The 24,056-nt window shown below is 51.6% G+C and overlaps 1 protein-coding gene across 1 annotated transcript in view; it reads right to left on the reverse strand.

Annotated features, from left to right (window-relative positions):
• Positions 1-1,893: 1,893 nt before the first annotated feature.
• Positions 1,894-24,056, reverse strand: part of MARCHF4 (membrane associated ring-CH-type finger 4) — a 128,870-nt gene continuing 106,707 nt past the window's right edge. The window contains exon 4 of the mRNA XM_014602409.3: positions 1,894-4,289. Within this exon, the coding sequence (XP_014457895.1) occupies positions 3,928-4,289 (362 nt within the window). The 3' untranslated portion in view covers positions 1,894-3,927. The remainder of the gene's footprint in view (positions 4,290-24,056) is intronic.

Consider the following 24,056-nt stretch of genomic DNA (forward strand, 5'->3'; position numbering starts at 1 on the left):
TCAGAGCCGGCAGAAACATCCCCAAGAAGGCACGAAGTGCCCCATCACAGCTAAGGAAGAAATCCCGATCTCTGATCCATCGGCCTCCCCTGGCTGGTGCATTAAGCACAAAACCTGGGTCGCGCCCAGCGCTCAGATGTGGGGTTTCTGCACCCAGAGAAACAGCGGCTGGACTCTGCTTCCTTCTGTCCATGCGGTTTGCAGAGGTGGCTGCTTTGCAGCGAACCCCTCTTCCAAAGCAAAGAGAGCCCAAGAAAGCAGGCAAGGTGCGCGGTGCTGGGGAAGAGAGGCCGGTGAAGAGTTGCCTTCTGTGGAGCAGCACTTTTTAGCACCAGCTCCTCGTCCCACTTGCTGTTGTGGCCCTCTCCTCTACACAGCATGGTGTTCAGGAGCTAGCTAAGAGCTCAGGGGCAAATGACCTCCTATTTGCACCTTGCAAAGGGCTGCAGAGCGGCCGAAAGAGCGGGGAGACAGCAGAGGAAACTCTACTGTGGGGAGAAGATGCTCACTGGTATTGCTGCCGGAAACCAAACCAAACCCCAAACTTGCACCCTTCGCTCTCAGTCCAGCAGCCTCAGAGACCCAGCATCTTTTCATTCAGCAATGAGCTGATCTGACCGCAGAGTTTCCACTTACACCTGGCCTCTTGGGGCCCGCTGGGTTGGTGGCAGCTCTCAGACGGACAGCTAACATGCCCAGGAAACTGCTCGGACCAATTTCCAACTCCCTTTATTATCTACCTTGGTATCCATGTGCTTCTCACCACCAAAGGATTGACCAGCAATCGCTGACCAGGACAGGACGCTTATGACGGGCAAATGAACCCAGGTGAGATAGGTCTTTGATTTGCAAACAAAAACCTCTTGGAAGGTCAGCGCCTCGGCATTGGGCTCTGGATGGCGTTCAGTCAGACAGACACGAAGGACTTGTAGGCAGGATTCACGCTGCTGCCACTCAACCGCAGAGACCCAGAAATGCCAGCTGTAACTGGAAAGTTTATTTCTAAGCACAATGTATGGAAAACATGTATGTAGAAAATGTCGTAACAAATCCCTGGCCGAGCGGGACACCACGGTTGTCACTACGCCGCACGCCACAGCCATCCACAGCTTCATGCAACAGAGGGGATGGGACTTGGGACAGCACCCCACCCATGTCAGCAACAGGAGAGTCCCCGGTAGTGGTGTAGGGGCTATGATACACCTAGGTGAGCTGGTTGGCTTGCATCCAGACAAGCAGTGTGGTGCCCATTCCCACTGAACAGTTCGTTACCCTCTCGGGTACGGACGGGACTTGGTGCTTTAGCGGGCTTCACGAACACGGATGCTCACAACCCCCCTGTGAGGTAGGTAAGTATTATTGTCCCCATTTTGTGGATGGGGAGCTGAGCCAGAAGGTTCAGGAACTTGTTCAAGGCTACAGAGAGTCAACGGCAGAGCTGGAGTGAGATGATGAAGTCCTGCGCCCGGACCGTGCCTCTCTTTCAGGCTGAGACGTGCTTCTGCCCCGATGCATGTCCACAGCCTGCTCGCCCCGAGGAAAGGACAGGTTTTCCCTTACTAAATGTCAGGGGAAGGTGGGGGAGACCCGGCCAATTGCCTCCCCATCTGCACCACAAGTGTCCGTCAACACGGGGATCATTTGCTTTGATTGCACTTTTCTCTCCCTGGCCGCGGGAGCAGCCCGAGGAAGGACGCGCTCCCTCTGGCACCTGCTGTTTTGGGGAGCTGCTTCTAGGGCTGTTCAACACTGCCTCTCCCCCAGCACCCAAAAGCACTCTTTTGGCAGACCGCAGACAGGTCAAATACCCCCGAGATCATGTCCGTGCATGCGGCTCTTTCAGGGTAAGCCCATTTTGGCTCATTTAGGACAGAGCTCAACTCTGCTTCTGTGCCTCATCTCACTCCTCATCTGCCATAACTCCTGTTTTGGTGTATTTTGGTATTCAAAGGGACACTGTCAAGTAATTTAGGCCTAAAATGTGACCTCCCGTAAAACACCGCTCTCGTCGGTGCTCTACATCACTGGACGGCTGGCAGTTTCAAGTCTGGATGCCATAAATGAGGCAATGGGAGTCCACGGGCAGGGGCCCAATTCAGCACTACCTGCTTTTCAGAGGTGCTGAGCATCCAGTGGAGGCTGCCAGAGGTGTTTCGATCTGATGGCGAAGATTGCTAGCACAAAACCGCAGCTCAGCCCGTCTGAAAAATCAAGCCAATGTGATTTAGGCGCTTTTATTTGGCTCTGGGCGGCCAATGGCCAGACTTGGGGGCTGAAATTGTGACTGCCATTGCTCCAGACCTAGTTAACGCCCGATATTGGTACTGGTTGTTCGTCTGCTGATGCGAGGGTAACAAGACAGCTCTGCTCCTTGGGGCTGGGGCACGCGTCTTCAGTGATGCCGGGGCACGTGGAAAGGACGTAAACCGTGCACGGCCACGTTTGGCACCCGGTTACGATACGAGGGGAGGAAGGAGGAGGAGGAGGAGGAGGAGGAGGGAGAGAGGTGGAAGGGAGTGGCGTGAGCGGAGGTGGGGGAAGCAGGGAGAAGAGCGTATGTCAAATGGAAAAGGACGAAATCAGTAGGGAAAGAAATTTTATTTTCAAGCTTTTAAAGAGAATATTACAAACAATGGAGAGTAATAAAAAAACCCTAAAAACTATTTAAAAAGTACTTGACAGTGTCCCTTTAATACCCACAAAGGATTCAGCCATTGTGCATTGAAAGAGAGTGTTCTTGAAGAGCAACTGGCACCTCCATGGAGAAGTCCTAAGAGAAGGACACTTATTAAAAGTGTAATAAAGTAAGGTAGGGACTGTGCTCCCTCTGCAGACTAAAGTCTCTGCTGAATGATTGAATGGCATAGACTAGACGATGAGCTAACAAACCGGAGATTGAGGGCTTAACCTAGAGGACCAAGAGAGACTCTGATGCGGGGATACACACATCCGAAAAAACAATACGTGTCTGATGAGTGGATGAATCAAGGCGCAGGAGAAACCCCGCGGGGCTGGGCCTGGCCCCGTGCGCTCAGCCGGGGGCAATGGGAGGAAGGTAACCTGGAAGATGGTTTCCATGAGTGAGAAAGGTTGGGCGCTGAGTTTGGGGTCATGAAGGCATACATCACACCAGGACTTGTGCTTGAAAACACCCGCCGAACATTTCTGTACAACATTCGCCCAAAACATCCAAAGGTCACGCGACTCCCCTCCCAGCCCCCCTCCCCGAGCCTCCTTTGGTGGGAAGCTGTGAAATCAGGGGGGTGGTTTTGGTGAAATTTGGAAGGACTTGCCTTTCTCTCTCTCTCTCTCTCTCTTTTTTAAATCAATATTGAAAATCCCAAGCCATTTCATTGGAAATATCCCATCACAAACAGTACAGGGCTCCAGGACGATGTAGGAAACGCAACGACTCCCATCCCTGGGTCCCCCGGTTTGACAAATACTCCAAAATACTTTGCTTCCTTCGCTCCCTCCGGTTGCCGCCATCCCACTCTGCGTGCGGGGGGTGTGCGCGCGTGCGTGCGTGTGTGCATGTATGTAGAAAAACGAACGTTACCCATCCCAGGTAATAAAACTTGTAAGACATGCTAATACCAGCTGTTCCTCTGTGTCCCCCCAAACCTCTGCCTACTCAGTTTTTAGTCTGTATTGCACTTGTTTTGTTGGTTGGTTTGTTTTTTGTTTTTTGTGTTTTAATATTTACTGGCTGGAAAAAAAAATGAACCTCTTCAGCATGGGTGCGCGGCTCTGCCTCTCCTTCCTCCTCAGTTGGCCACGTGTCACGTATGCTCCTTGTGCAGCTACAAAAAAGAAAACGGAAAGAAAGGAAAAAAGAAACGAAGAAAGAAAAAGGCACGCCATGCTCCTCTGCGGTAGAGTTCCTCGGCTCCTCTGCTTCGCGTTAAGGCCTCCTGAAATCTTAGCTCAGACCGTCGTAACCCTCATAACGAGCTCTCTGTTAGTGCTAGATTGGCTCCTCTGTTCGTGAGGCCTCAGGTGGCTGAGTATATGCAGGATGGTATAAGCACAGTGGTGGTCAGAGAGGGTGCCCGTGGCATGGCCGGTGCCCCGAGCCCCGTTGTCGGCGGGAGTGGAGTTGCTGGCTGCACCACCGGTGGAGGACGAATGGTTGGTTTGGGAAGAGGGTCGTTGGTTTGTCCTGGTCCCTGTTTTTTGTTCCTCCATGTCCTTTGTTTTGTCATAGTTCAGCACTTTCCACTGCTGATTTACCGCCTGCCACCGTTTAAAAATCCGGTAAACTGAGGGCCCTTCATGGATTATTAGACCTGGAGGGAAGGGGGGAATAAACAACAGAAAGAAACTTTAGAAAGAAGCTATCATCCTCTCCCTACCCCCATCACTCCCTCCACTTGCTTGCTTAGTGGTCCATGAACGTACCTCTCTTAGTCAGTGTTTATTCTATGATAAATCAAGGTTTTTAATTACTGCTTGGCAGGGCACCAGCCCTCTTGCTCAGCTGGACCTCTTTCCACCTGAATTAAATGCACGGCAGTTTTATCTCAGCAGTCAATAAACAGGTCGTGAGTGTGGAAGGATGAGATATTTTGTCCAGCAAAATAATATCCTCTGACTAGCGCACACCTCGGTTTGATCCTCGCCGTGCATGACTCACCGGGTTGGAAATGTGGCAGGGGAGAGGAGCTGGGATCTGTGTGTGATTGGCGTCCCTTGTGTCAGCCTCCTGCGTGCACCAGTCAAACTTGCCCGCGTGTGCGGTAGAAAGGCAGTCGTGGTCTAGGGCAGAGCAGGGCTGGCAAGCAAGATCTTTGGGCTCTGTTCCCAAGTCTCCTGGACTTTCAGTGGGCGAGCGACTTGACTCGGTTGACCTCCCTTGACTCACTTACCTCGTCTGCAAAATGGGGACGCACCACTCTTCATGCATGATACTCATTCGTGAAGAGTGCTCTGATATGAATGGATGAGAGAGGATCATGCGAGCAAATTATCACCACTGATATTGCATGTGTGTGTCTGCACCGGTATCCCCTGACCTTGCATCGGCAACGGTGTATGGAGGGCTTCTCCCCTGCTTGCCGCAGTGGTCTGTGACTAATCCTAACTTCCTGAGTCCTGAGACACAGGGCAGGCTAGTTCCTGCCTCCATGCATCAGTCATCTTCTCTGTAAAATGGGAGCATTCGTGTATTCGTCTCTCTAAATTGGGCTGCGGGAATTAGTTAACATTTACAAATCACTTGGGAAAAAGGAGTTACTCAGGGGCTAAGGATTATTATTATTATTATTACTGGATTATTTATTTGCTCCAGTACTGTGGAGAGTGGCATGGTTTAGATATCTAGTTAACTTAGACAGATTTACACACACACACACACACACACACACAGAATCATCCCTGTCTGTTGAACTTGGTAGAAGCAGTGACATCATGAATCATATTGGCTTAGTCAATATATTAAAACACTATAAATCAGGCTAAACTGGAGACTTTGTCCAAAATGTTTAATTTAAGGCAGGGTCCTATACAAATCAAACCTTGCGGGATGTTAGGGTGTGCATCGGTTCACCCATTGCAAAAGCACTGCTTCCAGCTGATGGACTAACACTAAGTTGGATCAGTGTGGACATCATTCAGTTTAGTAACAATTTTTTACCTCCTTCTGGGCCAAAGTTAAGATTATCAGAGGAGATCCCTGCCTTTACGATCATCCACAGTTTACCAACCCAAGAGCTTTCAGGAGCATAAATGCAACAGCAAGGAATAGATTCGCATACAGCAAGTGTGATCACATTTTACAAAAAACCTTGACACGGGCTCGACCAGTTGGATTTCATGATGGGTTTAATGTGCATGCAAGTGAAAGTCGCTGGAGTGTAAGATGATTTAGCGCCATCATTGATGAACCGAACCTAATCACCTTGTCCTCAGTCCAGCATTTTCCCAGAGCTGTGCTTTCCTGTGCTACCTGGCACGTAATGACCTCCCCTGGCACACGAGAGCTGGCTGTTGTGGGGGCCACCAGCTGGTCGCCTGTCTTGTTTGGACACGCGAGGCAGCAGTCAACATTTATGGCGATGGCCTGTGGCAGGAAGAACTTGTCTTCCACCAGGTAAGCTCTGTAGGACGGTCATCGTCTACCACAGTAGACTGCCCAGCACCTGGCTGAGGCCTGCAGAGATGACTGCACGGCAGTGCAGATGAATAACAACAGCACGCTCAGGAAGATAAGAGCTGCAGCCAAGAAGAAGACCAAGGGTAAAACAAATGGCTCAGGGGCAAATTTACCCAAAGGTTTGGTAACCTCATGTCACCCACCGAGAGAATCAAGAAAATTCAGGTTGAAGGGACCTCAGGAGGTCACATCCAGTCCAACCCCTGCTCCAAGCAGGACCAGCCCCAACTACATCATTCCAGCCAAGGCTTTGTCTCCCTGGGTCTTAAACACCTCCATGGAGACTGCACCACCTCTCTGGGGAGCCGGCTCCACTGTTTTACTATCATCCTACTTAAAAAATTTTTCCTCATATCCAACCCCGACTTCCCTTGCTGCAGCTTGAGCCCATTGCTCATCTGCCCCCACTGAGAGCAGCCCAGCTCCATCCTCTTTGCAGCCCCCCTGCAGGGAGGTGAAGGCTGCTATTCAATCCCCCTCGGTCCTCTCTTCTGCAGACTCAATCAGCCCATTTCCCTCAGTCTCTCCTCACCAGTCCTGTCCCCCAGCCCCACAACCATTTTCATTGCTCTCCACTGGACTCTCTCCAATCTGTCCACATCCTTTCTATAATGGGAGGATGAAAACTGGACACAGGACTGGAGATGTAGCCTCACTCACCAGTGCAGAACAGATCAGAAGATGTTAGATAGAGCAGAAGGACACGTGCCTTCAGAGCATGGAGGTCTGCTGATTTGCAGGAGAATATGCCCATCCCCTCATGACCGAATCTGCTCATATAGATACCAAAACAAACGTGCACGTGCACAGCTGTGATCAATGCACTTCCACCACTGATCCCACCTTTCCAAAGGGGTGTAAGAGAGTCGTCCCACCCCTGCAGTGCTGGGCACGCTGATGTGCAATGTGACGATGTTAGAGCCATGGGAACGTCTTACTGGAAGTCAAAACCACATGGGATCCTAGCATCCTGGGATTCCCAGCAAGTCAGAGACAAAACATTCACATGGGTGCAGTGAGAGAATGGTAAAAATGGGCAACTTTGATTGAATTATGCTTTGATTTGGAGGCCCAAGTCCAAACTGGTAGTCAAAGCAAGACTGGGGCTATGGATAGAAATGAAGATGTGGGGTAGATATTAGGAAAACTTTCCCATGAGTAGGGTGGGGAAGCACTACCCAGAGAGGCGGTGCAGTCTCCATCCTTGGAGGTGTTTAAGACCTGGGTAAACAAAGCCTTGTCTGGGATGCTGTAGTTGGGGCTGGTCCTGCTTGGAGTAGGGGTTGGACTCGATGTGACCTCCCGAGGTCCCTTCCAACCATTTTCTATGATTTGATGAAACAAAGAATATGTTCAGGACATCCTGTGACTGGGGTTTGAACGGAGACATCACCCCTTTCCTGCGTCCAGATCAGCTGGGGTAGCATTTAAGCTCAGTTTGGATTGAAATTAGGTTTCCAGTCCTCCTGGCATGAGGAAGCCCATCCAAATCTGACCTGCTACATAAACCCGTCCAAATACCATCCCTTGCTGCACTACTTTGATTCTGAAGAAATAGCACGAGGACTGCTTCATTCACCTTAATGTGGTGCTAACTCCGAGGCTTCGCGACAATACAAATGTTTGGCTTGTTAAGCACTTCATTGCTCTTCACACTGAATATTAATACCTGGCTGTCCTGGGACTTTGGCTGAAATAAGACAGGATCACCACTGATGACAGCTGTGAAAACCTCCGTGGTCTATAGGAAGCAAAGTGGGAAAGAAGTCTGTGATAGTCTCTAAACCCAACTCTCAATCTTCGCTCCTGCCAAACACCCTGGGGTCACAGCAGAAAATTATTTTCTATTCCCTGCCCTGAAATGTAGGTGACATCTTTCAGCATCTCTAGGATCAAAGAACAGAGCCGGGAAAAGCAGGACACCTGAGGACACTTGGGACCGACTAAAGGCTCAGGCATGGCAGCAGAGACCTTTGAAGCAGGTCTCAAGGGGATAGTCTCTGCCAAGGGATGTTAGGAATATATTTAAATGAGTTATCAGAGCCCTAAATAGGAACAAAATCTCGCCCTGAACAACAACAGATTCGGTGCATCATTGAGATCCTTCTAGGCCCTGGATAAAAGAAACCAAATCGGGCATTTCCTCCGGAGCCGTGTTACGCCTCCGTGGGATCAGATCCAGTCTCCCAAGTGTTAAGCACAGAGCCGGGAGTGTAAATCTATTCTTAATGAGCTTATCAGAAATATTAAAATGAGCAGCCTGATTCGAGAGGGTTGTTTTTAAAACTCTTGTTTGTTTGTCTCCTAATTATGAATGTGTATGATCTACGCAATTAGCTGTGTGATGCTGATGGATGGGCTGCTGAGTCGGCCAAGCACCTGTTTGCTCAGATAATTCTGCCTTCAAAATATTTATAAAAGTGCAAAATAACTTGTTTTCCTCTGTATTTGCCGGGCTCTAAATTACTTATCGATTTTGCCGCGTGGAGCTCAGGAAGCTCTAAAATTAAAAGGGAACAGAGCAAAGGGGTGGGCAGGGAGGAAGAAGTAAGGGTGATGCATTTGCAACGGTAAACGCCAAGAGTGAGCGAGAGTTGGTCCCAAGTTGTGGGAAGTTTTGTAGGGCCGGTCAAACGCATTTGGCCTGTTCGAGTTAAAAAATGCCAACCTGAATGCCTGCAGGCAGCTTCGTGGAAAGCCCTTCCAGACATACCACCGCTCTGAGGACAACCCTGCGTTAATGGAGGGCAATCTTCCCGATTTATGGCTACACCTACCTGGAGCAGCCTGCAGAAGGGGCCTAATTCTGGGAAAACTTCTCGAGTTTCCCATAGACCGCTCCACGAGGCAAAGCAGGCAGCAGGGGCTCTGCTCTCGATTGCAGATGCCCTACAGGGAAACTTTATGGACGTTGCGTGTCTCCTAGTCATCACGTGGGTACTTTGTGCATCTCCTCTCTGTTTGCTGAACTACCCCTTGACTCTCATTTTATACCAAGGTTGGAAATACTACCTGTTTCTTTGCAGTGTATCCATACAGCCCCTCTCCGGTGAGGATTAGACTAGGTTCTCAAACTTTTTCTTATTGCATAATCCCTCCAGATTTACCAGCTGCCTGCATATGCTTACTAGTATATGTTTTATATTCTAACCCCTTAAATGCCAATTATTATTATAAGGAAAATTAAATCTGCCATTACACAGTTTCTCCTGTGCACCCCAGAGATGTCTTGCATACCCCCAGGGGTATGTGCACCACAGCTGGGGAACCCCTGTCCTAGGTAGTTCTCTACTAAAAATCATCATCACAAAGGATCCCAGCCCTGGAGCGCTTGTAATCTCATTTCAGATCAGATGCAACAGGAGGCAATTAAAGAAGGGGGAAGAAAGGGAGGGATGCTTCTTGACAGAACAAGGAGCAATGGGCTCCAGTTGCAGCAAGGGAAGTTGAGGTTGGATATTAGGAAAAACTTTTTAAGTAGGAGGGTGGTGAAGCACTGGAACAGGTTATGCAGAGAGGTGGTGGCATCTCCATCCTTGGAGGTTTTTAAGTCCCAGGCAGACAAAGCCCTGGCTGGGATGATGTAGTTGGGGCTGGTCCTGCTTGGAGCAGGGGGTTGGACTCGATGTGACCTCCTGAAGTCCCTTCAACCCTCACTTTCTATGATTGTAGGATTTCTATGACATCAGTAATGTCTACACGAGCTCTCAGTAGAGGCACCGGCACCGCCTCTGACAGAACAAGCTTTTGGCTGGTAAACTCCCGAGGGCTTGCCCCTTTTTCCATGTCTATTATTCACCACCCTGATGTCAGGCCTCTTGTTTTCTTTCCAAATAGAATAAGACCTGGGACGGTTCTTTTCTGGATGATGGGTCTGAGCCTTAGGGGCAAAGCGAGGGCTGATGGAGAGAGCTTTATTTCCACATTGAACTGGTTGCAAGAACCAATCCGGCTCCTCTGTTCAGAGAAGCAGCAGGGCCTGAAACAGCCATCGGAAACTGAAGCATGACCAGGAATTTCTAATAAGGACCCAGAAATCAGTCTCATGGGACTGGTATTTGTCTGGGTTCAGAGGAGCTTCGCAAAACATCCATCTACCACAACCCAAAGCCACAAAACGGACCATCGCTGCCCGAGCGAGGTTCCTCCCTCCCTTCTCGGGGTATTGGCTACAGTAGGGTTGGCAAGCTGGTCAAGTGACAATAGTTGATGGGTCAATTGACCAGCTTGCCAACTATTGTCAAGTGACCAGTCAACTAGCTGCATATTTTTGACCTGTCAAAGAGTATAGCAATTTTACAAAAAGAACGACATTGTTTTTTGTACTTTTCTTGACAGAAATAAGATCTTTTATTGCTTTTTTGACATAATTTTTAATGGATAATCTTTGCTTTTTCTGGGTATTATTTGGACCTATTGGCAACTTTTTACAATTTTTGACCGATATTTGACCGGTCAATTGACCAAACTTTATTTGACCAGTCAAATACCCAACCCTAGACTACAGCAACATCTGCCGGGCCCAGCCTGGACTGAACGTCATAAGGATACCAGTGTGCGGGTTGGTACAAGAGGGACATTGCATGACAAAGCTGGCGGAGGAGGAGGTTGCAGGGGGCATGTTGCAGAACAGGGCTTGTGCATATGACAAAGCATGGGGTGAGTTTGCAAGGTGCCCTTCCCAACTGCAGCCAGGGCTGTCCACCTTCCCTGTCACGAGCATTATATTTAAAGCAGCTACCACAAACCAATCTTCAAGTAATTTGTTATGATTAATGTTGGCACAGTGGGAACCTTGATCTTGGGGCAAGCAATAGAAGGGATGTGGGGTGCTGAAGAGGAAGGACTGGTACTCCCACTTGTTTAAAACTTGTCTTAAATGAGGCCATAAATCCTTTGGGACGGGGGCTGTTCCTACAGCTGTTGTCACTACACAATACTGAACCACACTGGGGCCTCTGGATGCCACTGAGATGTCACACATATTATTTATAATTATATTAATATTATCCAGATACCCCTATGTATTATTTCCAGAATGAAGAATAAGAGCTCCATTCAACTAAGACGTTTTCTTCCAAGTCTGAAACTACCACCATCTAAGCTGTCCCCTAGTCTCCTGCCTGGAGAGCAACCAACCCATGACAAAGAACCACAGACAATGAGGGTTGAAGGGAGCTCAGGAGGTCACATCGAGTCCAACCCCTGCTCCAAGCAGGACCAGCCCCAACTACATCATCCCAGCCAGGGCTTTGTCTACTTGGGTCTTAAACACCTCCAAGGATGGTGAGTCCACAACATTTCTGGGGAACCTGCTCCAGTGTTTTACTACCTTCCTAGTGAGAAAGTTCTTCTTAATATCCAACCTCAACTTGCCTCGCTGCAACTTGAGCCCAAGTTGAGACCATTGCTCCTTGTTCTGCCATCTGCCCCCACTGACGTGCGTGCCAGAAGGGACATGAGCAGCCTGCGTGCGTGTCCCGCAGCAGCTCTGAGAGGGGGCCGGCCGCGCAATGCCCAGCAGGAAGAAGCGGCAGCTTGGACAGGGAGCGTGGGGCAGGGAGCAGAAACCAGAGCAGCAGATCGGGCAGTGATTGCAATCTGAACTAAAAACCTGCCTCCACAGCACTGCTCAGCCACCCCACAAGATGGAGAGATGGATGTCTACCCTCCAAGATCCCAGAAGACCCTTCCTGCTCTTCATTTTGGCTTCCCTCTCCTTGGACCCCTTTGCCCCTCACGTCCAGTTCGGGGTCCCTCACCTTCCTCTCTGACGCTCCTTGCAGCTCAGCTCCACGTGCCTCTGCCCTCACATCAGAGGACCTCTCTTTTCAGCACGTTGCTTGAGTTCAACTGCATTGAGTTAAAAGCATTGCATTTGCTTGAGTGAAACTGCACGTTGCTTGAGTCCACCTGGCTCGCATGGCAGCGCTGGGTTTTTAAGTGTGCCCCTTTCGATGTCGTTTATTAACATCGTGCACTACTCTGATAACACAGAGAGACCCACCGCCCTTGGGAAATAAGTGCTAGGGGGGTGGCCGACGTGATACCCCAAATAAAGGGCATCTTTCAACGTGCTCTTGTTCCGTAACCTGGGAGCGATGCGATCCTTAATAATAAACCAGGCCGTGTCCATGTAGGGACTCTCATCCCTAAAATCGCAGCCTACACAGCTGGGGGAGCTCTCAGGAGGTTATTCCTCCATTCCCCTGCACGGAGACAGGGTCATTTATAGCGAGCTCATCACTGACAGTCTGTTCTTGAAAACCCCCAAGGAAGGATATTCCCCCAGCTCCTTTTAGCGCCCGTCCCAGTGCTGCCCCCTCATCTCTAGAAAGTTCTTCCTAGTATCTAATCTAAATTTTCTTGCTGTCAATTAATCTGATTTCTTCTAGTCCATCCCCAGTGGAAGGGGAATTAATCACTGTCATCTTTAGGAGAACCACTTACATACAGGGAGATTGCTACGTGTCCCCTCCACTGCCTCTTTTCTAAAGAAGTGAAATGCCTTTCATCTCTCCTCATCGGATTTGTTTCCCACAGCTCTCATTGTCTTTGTTGCTCTCCTCTGGGACTCGCTCCAATTTGTCTGCACCTTTCTTAAAGGGCGGTGTGGTTTGCAATCCATTCGAACCCCAAATCGTTCTCTGAGCCACTGCTGCCAAAGCCAGTAATTCCCCGTTTTGTATCTAAGCTTTTGATTTCTCCGGTTTAGGAGTTGTACTTTGCGCTTGTCCTTATTGATTTTCATCTGGCTGATTTCAGACCATTTTTTCCCAATTTATCAAGATCATTTTGAATTCTGATCCTGTCCTGTAGAGCGCTAGTAACCCTTTGCAGCTAGGTATTGTCTGCAAATTTTACTCTCTATTGTACTCTCCTCCATCATCCAAGTTGTTAATGAAAAATATTGAATAGACCCAGACACAGGACCGGCTCCAGTGGGATCCCACTTGCAACCCACTCCCAGCTTGGCAGCAAACCATCAGTACCTATTCTCTGAGTGCATTTTCAACCAGCTGCATGCCCACCTATGGGTGGGTTCACTTAGTCCTTGACTTCAGTAAAGCTTTTCATCTTGGTGATAGTCCTTAACTTCACTAAAGCTTTCCATCCTTCCCATGGGATTCATAAGCCAACTAGGGATTTGGGGTCTATCACAGCTACTGCTTCCTTCCATCCACTATACCAGTTATCCCCGCCAAAAGGAGGCGAGGATTAGATTGGGTTATCCTCCGGGTGCATTGATTGTTTCATAATTTGTTCCAATATTTTCATTTCTTCAGTCATTCAGGAGCTCCCCTAACCCCCCCAGTGAGACTCTGAAGATAATTGCTAATGGTACTTCCCTAAATACTCTAGCATGAATTTCTTCAGACCTTGGTGCCTTAAATACATCGGTTTTATCTAGTATGCTCTTGTCTGCTCTTCTCATATGTGGCCTATGAGCCTGTCCCTTTGTCAAAATTAACCCGTGTCTGGAGACCAAAGCAAAAATGGTACAAAATACTTCAGCCTCCTCCGCATGATCTGTTCTCCGTCCCTTCTTTGTGATTAGTGATGGAGCGATGATTTCCTTGGTCTTCTGCTTTCTTCTCACGCCTTTGTAGACCCTCTTCCTGTTGCCTTTGGTGTCCCTTGCTAGTCCTCGCTCATTTTTACTTTAGCTTTTCGGACGTTTATCCCTCGGGGCTGGCTGGATTCCTTTCTTCTCACCCCTAGTCACCTGCTCTTGTTTCCAGCTTTTCATAGATTTCATAGATTCATAGACATTAGGGCTGGAAGGGACCTCGAAAGATCACCGAGTCCAGCCCCCTGCCCAAAGGGCAGGACGTCAGCTGGGGTCATAGGATCCCAGCAAGATAAGCATCCAGTTTCATCTTGAAGGTGTTCAATGAAGGCGCTTGAACCACCTCCGGTGGCAGGCTGTTCCAGACCTTGGGGGCTCGGACAGGAAAGAAATTCTTCCTTATGTCCAGCCTGAAACGGTCTTGTAGTAGTTTGTGACCATTCGACTTCATCATCCCTTGGGGCGCTCTGGTGAACAAATGTTCCCCCAGATACTGGTGGTCACCCCTGATAAACTTGTAGGTGGCCATCAGATCACCCCTGAGCCTGCGCTTTTCCAGGCTAAAGAGCCCCAGGGCTCTCAGCCTGTCATCGTAGGGTCTGCTTCCCTGACCTCTGATCATGCGTGTGGCTCTTCTCTGGACTCTCTCAAGCTTCTCCACATCCTTTTTGAATTGTGGAGCCCAAAACTGGATGCAGTACTCCAGTTGCGGCCTCACTAAGGCCGAGTACAGGGGGAGAATGACGTCTTGGGATTTGCTTGAGAAGCATCTATGGATGCAAGCCAGCGTTTTGGTCGCTTTACTAGCCGCAGCATCGCACTGCAGGCTCATGTTCATCTTGTGGTCAATGATGACCCCCAAGTCTCTTTCTTCCATAGTGCTAGCCAACATAGCACTGCCGAGCCTATAAGGATGCTGCGGGTTTTTCCTCCCAAGGCGGAGAACCTTGCATTTTTCAGTGTTGAACACCATCAGATTCTCATCCGCCCACTTGCTGAGCCTGTCCAGGTCAGCCTGGATCACCCGCCTGTCTTCTGGTGTGGATGCTTTGCCCCAAAGTTTGGTGTCATCGGCGAACTTGGCCAGTCCGCTTCTGACTCCAGTGTCCACATCGTTAATGAAGATGTTGAACAGTATGGGTCCAAGGACAGAGCCCTGGGGGACCCCACTGGTCACAGGACACCACGATGAGTGACTCCCATCAATTACTACCCTCTGGGTCCGACCCCGGAGCCAATTTTCCAGCCAGCAGATTGTGGTGGACCCAAGGTCACAGTTAGCCAGTTTTGCCAAGAGGTGATCATGGGATACCAGATTGAAGGCTTGTTGAAGTCAAGATATATGACATCAATCTCTTCCCCCTTGTCCAGGTGATAGGTCACCTGGTCGTAGAAGGAAATGAGATTGGTCAAGCAAGACCTACCCGCAACAAACCCGTGCTGGCTATCCCTCAGGATGTTGGCGTCGACCAGTCCATTAGGGACAGCCTCTTTGATAATCTTTTCTAAGACCTTCCCCGGGATAGAGGTCAGACTGATGGGCTTGTCGTTTGCCGGATCCACTTTCCTCCCTTTCTTGAAGATAGGAACCACATTGGCCTTCTTCCAGTTTTCGGGCACTTCACCATAGTGGCTCCTTTCTGAATTTTGGGTCCTTAAAGAGCTGATGAGGTTAGCTGAATGCTTCCCATCCTTCCTCTACATCAAGAGAGGCTGCCATTGTGCCACCGGTGCTCCTGTACCCCTTTATCACCTAGATTTTCCTCCCAATGGACCATGCATCCCAATCCCGAGTTTGCCGAAGGTTTTGAAATCCGTCATCACTCCTTCCTCTCCGCAGAGTAGGAAGCTGTACAATTTTGTGACCACCTTCACCACATTTACCTGCCGCCGCTAGTTGTTCAACCGGTCTCTCTCTCTTTTTCACAAGCAAATCTAAAATGTTTGCTCCTTCAGTTACCCCCTCGGGCTTCTGAAACACGGTCCAAGAACTTGTTGAACTGCGTCTTGCTGATTTGGTTTCCCTACAGCTATTGGGGCAATTAAAGTCCCTCGTTAACACCAGGACTGAATGGTGGCAGAGCAGTGGAGGTGCGTTGCTCCTGAGGTGAGTTTGAAGCATGCTCTGGACTTGTACCAGAGACCAAGAGTAGGTGGAAGTGAGTGGTCAGGCTATGACATCAAAGGTGGCCGGATGTGATGCTGACCATCACTTCCCTGTATGCTGCTGGGTACCGAAGCGCTGCACCCCAAGAGCAGGTTGGACAGACAGTAGTTTAGTTAGGGATGGTTTAGTTAGGGACGATCCTGTCTTGAGCAGGGGGCAGGACTAGATGACCGTATGAAGTCCCTTCCAGCCTGACTTCCTTATGATCTTAGGATCCTTTGGATGCTTTGGTCAGTTGCTCAAAAAAAGCCTCATCCCTCATTTCTCAAGCAGACCCTCACCATGATCTCTTCCCTGTACCTCTCTCCTTCTATCTTCTCCCAGAGGCATTCATGGCGTCTCTCTTGCTCCAACATTTAGGTACAGAGAAGTGTAGACGTTCTTGGTAGAATAGGCATAAAATACTTTGGCTGCCGCAGATCTGCAGATACAATGAGTGGGACTGATAGGACCGTTTGAAGCACGTTCATTTTCAGGTGAAACGGGGGAGAATTGGGGGTGCATGGCAGATCATCCGGTCCGGCCTAGGGCACAACTGTCATGCGATTTTTCAAGACTAACCCGTCAGAAAGGCGGGTCTGTTGAGGCTCCTCCATCACAACAGCATCCTCGAGCACTACACCCGGACAGCGATTCGGCCGTGAGATCAGCAGAAGCCATCACTTCATTTCTTGCAGCAATCAGCGTGCTCCAAAGGGGAGCTCGTATACCCAATATAGTGAAGAGATCAGTTTGCAAACGGGACGTGTCAGCAGAGCCAACCCGCCGCAGGATGCCACCTATACCAGGAGGGGTTTAATGGAGCCACGTGCTCACGGCATGCGTACCACAGCTCTAGGGATCGCACACCCGCATACACAGGCATGGGACCCTGGTCCTTTTGCTCCAAAACCCGCATAGCTCCTTCAACCTGAGCTAAAAGCCAGCTCCTATCCTTCTCCCTTGACCAGAGCACAGTCCTGGATGCTTCTTCCCTCCCTGCCTCCATCCGAAATTACAAACAGAAACCCTTCACTAAATAAATAAGTAAGCCACGAACAAGTACATTGCTGTAAACCTAGACGACGCTGGGAGGCTACAGAGAAATGAATGTTGTACCCTTCAGGGCTCTTGTACTCCTGTGATATTTAATCCACCACACACGATAAAGCTGAAGATTAAAGGGCATCGTGTAGCAACCCAGGCAGCAATAAATGAGATCTTTCTTGTACCAAAATGAGAAAACCACCTGGGTAGAATGACTTCATTTTTTCTAATCTCACAAATGTCTTCACTCTCCCCCCCCCGGAAACCTGCAGCATCCTCCTGTCTACCCACACCACCTTCCCTTCTCCCCGACACCTTTGCCAGCACCCAGAGCTCTGCCACCAGTTTCCAGGCTGGCCAGGGAAACAGAGCCCCTCCGTGCCTCAGTTTCCCCAATTGTGGACTCGAGAACAAAGCACTGAACCCATAGTTATAAAGCACTTGGAGGACTGGAGATAGCCTTTGTCCACTGGAGGCACCGCCGTTCATTCCTCGTGCCAGAGGAGCGAGTCCTGGCGGATGGCTCACACCATCGGAAGAAACGAGGGCCCCAACAGATCTTAGCAGAACCTCCCCTGGAAACCCTCCCGCGAAGGAAATTCCCCAGCTGCCCTGAGCACTTTGCTCCATAGTCCTGCTGCTCTTCCAGTTGCATCCTTAAAACATCCTTAAGCATCCTTAAAACTCTCCGTTGCCAGGAGGCCCACACAAAAACTTGACGCTGCTTCCACTGCTGGTGTGCTCGGACCATTGCCCCACCAGGACTGTTTCAATGTCCCTGCCTCTTGCCTATACTTGCACTGGGGAGTCTTTGACTGTTTGGGACACAGACGGTCTTTCGGTGTAATATATATACAGCCCCAAATGCAAGGGGAACCAGACTAGACTCTGTGTGCCAGGGTCATGCAAACAATAAATCCTCATCCTCATGCCCTAGCTCACTGCTGCCGTGGTTGGGTTTCCAATGCTTCCAGGCATTTAGAAATGACGCTTTTCCCGGCAGTAAGAGCGGAGGGCGGAGATCTGCCTGGACAGTGCTGTTATTAGGGATGATTCATGCAGCACCCCAGGGCAGGCTGGTTCTTTGCAGACAAACAGGAGACAGGGTTGCATACGATGGCAATAAGCAAAAGGTTTGCTTTTCTGCCATCGCCTCTATCACTGCTTACAACTCCAACCCATCGGGGAAGCTCACAAGCTGTGTTTTCAACTCCCCTCCCATCGTTTCTTCCAAAAAACCTCCCTGATGCTCTTGCTACCTTCCACTTGTTTGGCTGTGACCGCCTCCGTGGAATCCTTTTGTTCTTCTCATTTCCCGGGGTCTAGCTGTCTCTCACCTGCTGCAACAACCACATCTTCTCTGGCTTCCCAGACTTGCTTTTTAGACCCCATCCCTCACCTTTCAGCCCACCAAAATCACTGCATCTTATTGCACACATAATAGTTGCCATGCAGAGCATGGAAGGGCACCAGCAGGCAAGGCTGACATTTGAAAAGCAAATCACCATGTGCCAAAACCATCAGAACAGCAGACTTCTTCTCCTGCTCTCAGTGCAGAAGGTTTTACCGCATGCATGGGACGATACAGCAGCTGACCCACCACTACGGGGACTATACTGTGTTTCAATGAAAGGTCTGTTGCTGCAGGGAGGTAGGCTGTCCTGGTCTGGATTCTCCTAGGAGAGCCAGATCACCTCCTAGTCTCTATCCTGGTGGCCACAGTGACTAGTTCAAGCCTTTTGGATTAGCCAGAATCCAGCTCCACACTTGGTGGAAACCCAATGGAGGGACGCCCAGGTCTATCGCAACATGTGTTCACCAGAAAACATTTGCACTGGACACAAGGACAGAGGTGGTAACAGCAAAATCAGCTGGGCAGGACTCGGCTGGACAAAGCAGCCTGGCACATCTCGGGTTTGCAGGGTGGATGTCCTAACAGATTATCACCAGGTTGTGCTATTTGCAGCATAATATCACATACAAGGAAGGCACAGAAGACCTCCACCAAGTGAGCCGAAGGGGAATGAATCTCCATTCACAATACAGGACCTATGACACACAGACAAGTGTTTATGACTCTGCCCGTGCATGGCAGCAATGCCCAGTCACATGGGACCATTTATTTCAGTGCTGACCCAGGAGTGGAGGTAGTGTGTGTCCACCCTAACCCTAACCCTAACCCTGAGCCTGTGTCAGCCGGGGTCGGCAGTGCAGGTGTGCAACCCCTTCCTGTGCCTGCCCCCTGGTCGGCTCCCTGGTGTCTCCTTCCAGCCTGGGGGCTCCACCTGCACCTTGCTGCCATCTCCTCCGTGGTCTGTCACCTGCCATTCGTGAATCCTCGATCCACCTCTGCTGGGTCAGCGCTGCCACGTGCACCCTAGGGAAAGGTGCCGAGATGCCTGCGCTCGCGTCCAGGATGTGCACTGTGCACCTGCAGAGAGACCCAGAGCGGGAGGCACCCAGGCTTGTCTGCAGGGCATGGGGGGAAAATATCTCCTGAGCTGTTCTGCAAGAGAGATCCTACTTTTGCAGCTTAGGAGCTGGTGACCTGGCCTCTGAGTTTGCTGCCTCACCCACCCCAGAGGGGCTGAGAGTGCCATGGTGCAAGCCCATCACACACACACACAGACTGGGCATGCCACAAGCAGGGTTCACAGCCTTGCCCACAACCAGGAAATCCTCTCTAAGTGCCTGATCCGCTCGGAGACCCCAGGCCCTGTCCACCTGTCCATGAGGGCCATGCAAGGTCCGAGCCAGCTGTGTAGACAGGGGATCCTCCCTTGGGACAGGACAGGGGCAATAGCTACAGGCAGGCTCTGTCCCCCTTCTCCACAGCTGGTTTTCAGAGATGCAAAAGCCAGTGTCTCGGTGCAGACATTATTTCGGATGAAGGAACAGAGAAAACGCAAACAGAGCGGTTCTGGGAGAGGGAACGTGCGGCACACGTGTGCATGCAGCTCACTTCAACCTGCTCCGGCAGAACAGCAGTGCAAATGGCTCACACAACCGGCTGCACCGCACCCGGAGGTGATCCATAGCCGTACAGCCCCTATTAGCTGGGACATCCCTCTCTGGTCCTGGGACTTGCAAGGGACCATAACACTTTCAGGCTTCTCTGTACCACTCCAGGAAGGACAGAGAGCATCGTGGCTTGGCCACCTGAGTCCCCAGAACTGCTTCAGACCCAGTGTGGCTTCTCCGGGCCCCTTTTGGGGCCTGTTTTCCAGCCTGCCAGAGGCTCAAAGGTGGATATAGAGGGACTGGGGCATTCCCAGTGTGGAGCTCGCCTACAGACTTCCCGGCACAGAGATGTAGACAAGACCCACAGAGGCCCGACTCGCACCGAATGGACCGGGCTCGGGGAGGCTGTGTTGCGGAGACCACGCTCGCGTTCGATGTCTCCCCTGAAATTATTCTCATTATGGCTCGGCTGGCTTTGCTCACAACGAGCCCGGTGTGACGTGCAGAGGGAGAAGGCTCAGTTCCTCCAAGGTGCATCGTTGATTTTGGGGGGAACGAGGCACCTTTGAGGATGCGAGCGGAAGTGCGTGCGCCGCAGGTACAGCCCGCATCGGCGCTGCGCTTCCTTTGAGCTCACTTACAATGAAACCACATTAGCCCTGACAGGAAGCCTGAATTGTGACGGTCTCCATGAAGCTTCATTAATTACCATTCCCATCGCGCTATGAAAGATCAAGCGCGGCGGATCAGTTTTAATTGGCTATTGATTCCTGATGTTATTACCGACGGTGGCGCACAGATGCCGTCAGACGTACTGGATGCCTTTGATTATTCTGGCTGGCAGCTGGGATTAAAAACAGCGGGCACACACTTCCTGGCTTGTAATGGATTGCTATGGCATGCCAGCGGGGATCGGTGGCAGGATGAATGGCCTTGCTTTGCTTGTCTCGCGTGCTATTGAGCTGCAGAGAGCTTGCTGTTGTGAAGGCAAATCCCCCCAGGGCCGGACTGCCAAGGAAAGGTGGGAGAGCTTCAAACAATGGTGGATCCGGTGCTTACAGGAGTGAGGCGCTGGCAGCAATGCCGGCTGGGGGCAAACAAAGTGTGGGGAGCCGATGGATGCTCATATGGGGCTTGCAGCCCCGTGAATGCCCCTCTATGCCAACGCTGAGCATCGCGCACCGGGCTAATTGCAGGACTAGCCCCCAGCAGCCTCATTAAAGGGAAGCTCTGGAGAAGTGAGCTAAGGACGGCCATGTGCATGCACGCCTGATCCGCTAATCAGCCTCCCAAAACGCAGCTCCCCTTCGGAGCTGAGCTGGGGATTTTCTTCCCTGGGCCCTGATGCTCTTTCATTAGCCAGCGACGCTCCTTGTAGTTCAACAGGTCGCTGCCTGCCCGCGTGCCCCCCAAAGACACTTCAGTGCCTGATTGCACCGTGATGAGGGAGAGGGGATCGGCTAATCCCGACATGCCCTTTCATTTAGGATTCGCAACCAGTTTCCGAGCTCCCGTGGTCCCTGCCATGCTTCATCCAGCTCCTTTTTCACTCTCCCTATACGCATGCATGCCAGATAACCCTCTTGAAGGCCCTGGCTGCTGGATATCACCCTCAGCCTCTCCCTGCCAATGGGCTGCCATCCACCCCCTCCTCTTCCTGCATCCCCCGGGTGTTTGCTGGGTGCAAATGCCCTGAGCGAGGTGCAAGCCAGGCTCCCTGGGACACCCCTGCCCTGATGTCTGCAGGGTAGACAAACCCTCCCTTGCTTGTGAAGTGATGATGCTTGATAAGGATGTGATGGTCCCTGCCAGGCTTTGCTGAGGTGGTGATGAGCTGCCTCCTTGGCCGTGCCCTGCCCTTGACGGATTCCCTTACCAGACAGAGACAAGAATAGCACCGGCTAATCCCTTTTTATACACAGGGGCTGCTGGCAGCTCGCCACCTCGGTAGCTTAGAGCAGGGTCAATACTTGCACGAGAGGTCATCCAGGAAAGACTCCCCTGTCGATGAGCCAACAAGCGATGCCCTTCTCTCTGCGTTTGGACCTAATCAGCGGGCTGGGCTTTGATGCTGGGACCTCAAGCTGCTGCAGGATCTGTCCATGCATGTGACCGAAAGAGCTGATGGTGCTTTTGCTCTCGGTAAGGTGCCATCTCATCCTGCCCTGGCTTCCTGCCCACTTCGGGAATGACACCTGCCTCCTTGAAACTCGCCTGGAGGTTTCCGCGGAGCCCACTGCCTTCCCCTGCCGTCCGAAACGCATGCCAGGCAGGGAGGAAGAGCAAGGGCGTGCTGCTTTGGGCTGTGGCAGGAGAAGCAACCCCCAGCGCAGCGTAGCCCGCACAGCTTTGTGGCCAGGCTCAGCGGCTTCTGCTCCAGATCGGGGGACCATAGGCCTCCAAGAGGGCAGGGGGATGCTGAGCTGATCTCATGTGGCAAGTGTGACCCGATTAGGATCTCTGGGTCTTCATGCATTTGCTTAGGCATGGGTCGGCTCACCGGGGCCAGGGCTCACCCTGCTCTGCACAGGCAGGGTCTTTGGAGCAAGGCAGCTCAGGACACTGTGCTGTCAGGACCACAGTCCGCCAAGGTAACATCTAAATTCAATCCCATCCTGAGCAAGGAGGGATGAGTTTGGCCCAAGTCCGGGATACCAGGCTGTCACGGGGCTCTGCTGGGAAGGGAAAGTGTTGGGTGATGAGGCAGATGGTTGGGGCGCGATGGACCGCGCTCCAGACCCCACATGTCTCCCACATCTTGCATGTGCAGTGCACCCCGTGCCCCTTTGCAGCCTGGCAAGCGCTGCATCGGAGCACAAGTGGTGCACATGGCACTTGCCATCCCACCATCTTCTGCTGCAGCAAGGACTGGGCTGCCCCAGCAGCCGGCAGATGCTAGAGAGCCTCCAGCCTCTCCCCCAGGCAGCCCCGTGGGGGCCCTCTGGCTAGAGCCTCTTGCAAGAATCGCTGCCTCCAAGGACCGAAAAGCCCTGATGGGAAGCAGAGCGCGCGGTCGGCAGCCACGGAAACAACCCGGAAACGCAGCCTCGCCCCAGAGGCCACGATCCTTTCATGCCGCAGGCACTTGCAGCCGTGGGGCTGTGCAGACGGAGGGGTGTGCAGCCATGCATACACCCCGGCTACTCCCTGGGGCAAACTGGGGAGCTCTGGAGCTTCTGCAATAGAGCAACCCTGCAGCTCCCCCACGACCGGGCTCTTCAGGATGCTGCGAGGGGCCAGGTCGGACCGTGGTCCCTTTGCTGAGGCTGCCAAAGGGCTGTGGCTGTTTCTATCCAGTGATTCTGCAGCTTCTCTTCCGGTGGCTTTGCTATGTGAATCTCCCTTTCTGTCTCCACCATCACATGCCTTTTGGGGCATCTCGCTGTTACCTAACTAGCTCCTGCTCACCTGCCAGTGGCCTCCAGCTCTCTCCCCTCCCTGACCCTCGCCCAGGTGCCTCCATCTGCCTGGCCCCTCTTTGCCCTGCGTGGCCGGCTCGCGGCAGTGTCACCGTTCAGGTCCTCGTGGGTGGAACAAGCCGTGACTCAGACTCGCTGTCGCTCTCTCGCTTGACCTCAGCTTCCCTCCCACCCCGGAGCCAGAAGTCTTGGGATTCATGGGCTTTGCAGACTGCCCTTGCCCTGTCCGGTTTCGAAGCCCTTTCCTTGCTCTCCTGAGTTCATGCCTCTCTGCCTCTAAAGCTCAGCTTTCCTGGCCCACAGAAACCCCCATTCTTGGGCAGGGACAATTTGGAGCTATTGCTGGAGCAGGTTTTTGGGTAGCAAAAAGCCCAGCATGGGACCGGGAGGAAGGTGGGAGCCACGGTTGAGCCTGGAACTGTAATCAAGGTGATCACAGGGCTTAGCCTTAGCAGACTGCTCCAGTGGTGTTTGCAGGGGAACGGGCACACCCACCGTGCTAATAAGACCTGCGGTACCACATGACATGGGCTCTAAACTGCTGACGGGATGGATCACGGAGGATCTCCAGCAGCCACAAGAGCCGGTTCCTCCCTCTGCAAGTGCAAAGGCCAAGGCTGCACTCTTCCTCAGGAAGCAAAGCCCCCACTACAGCTGGCAAAGCACAGACGACTGGGGTCCCAGCTGCAAGGCCCAGACCCTGCATGCACCGTGCTCTCAAGAGGTGTCATCTCAGGATGGCCTGGCTTTGCACGACAT

This window comes from Alligator mississippiensis, chromosome 4 (genome assembly GCF_030867095.1).
Source record: "Alligator mississippiensis isolate rAllMis1 chromosome 4, rAllMis1, whole genome shotgun sequence".
NCBI classification, from domain to species: domain Eukaryota; kingdom Metazoa; phylum Chordata; order Crocodylia; family Alligatoridae; genus Alligator; species Alligator mississippiensis.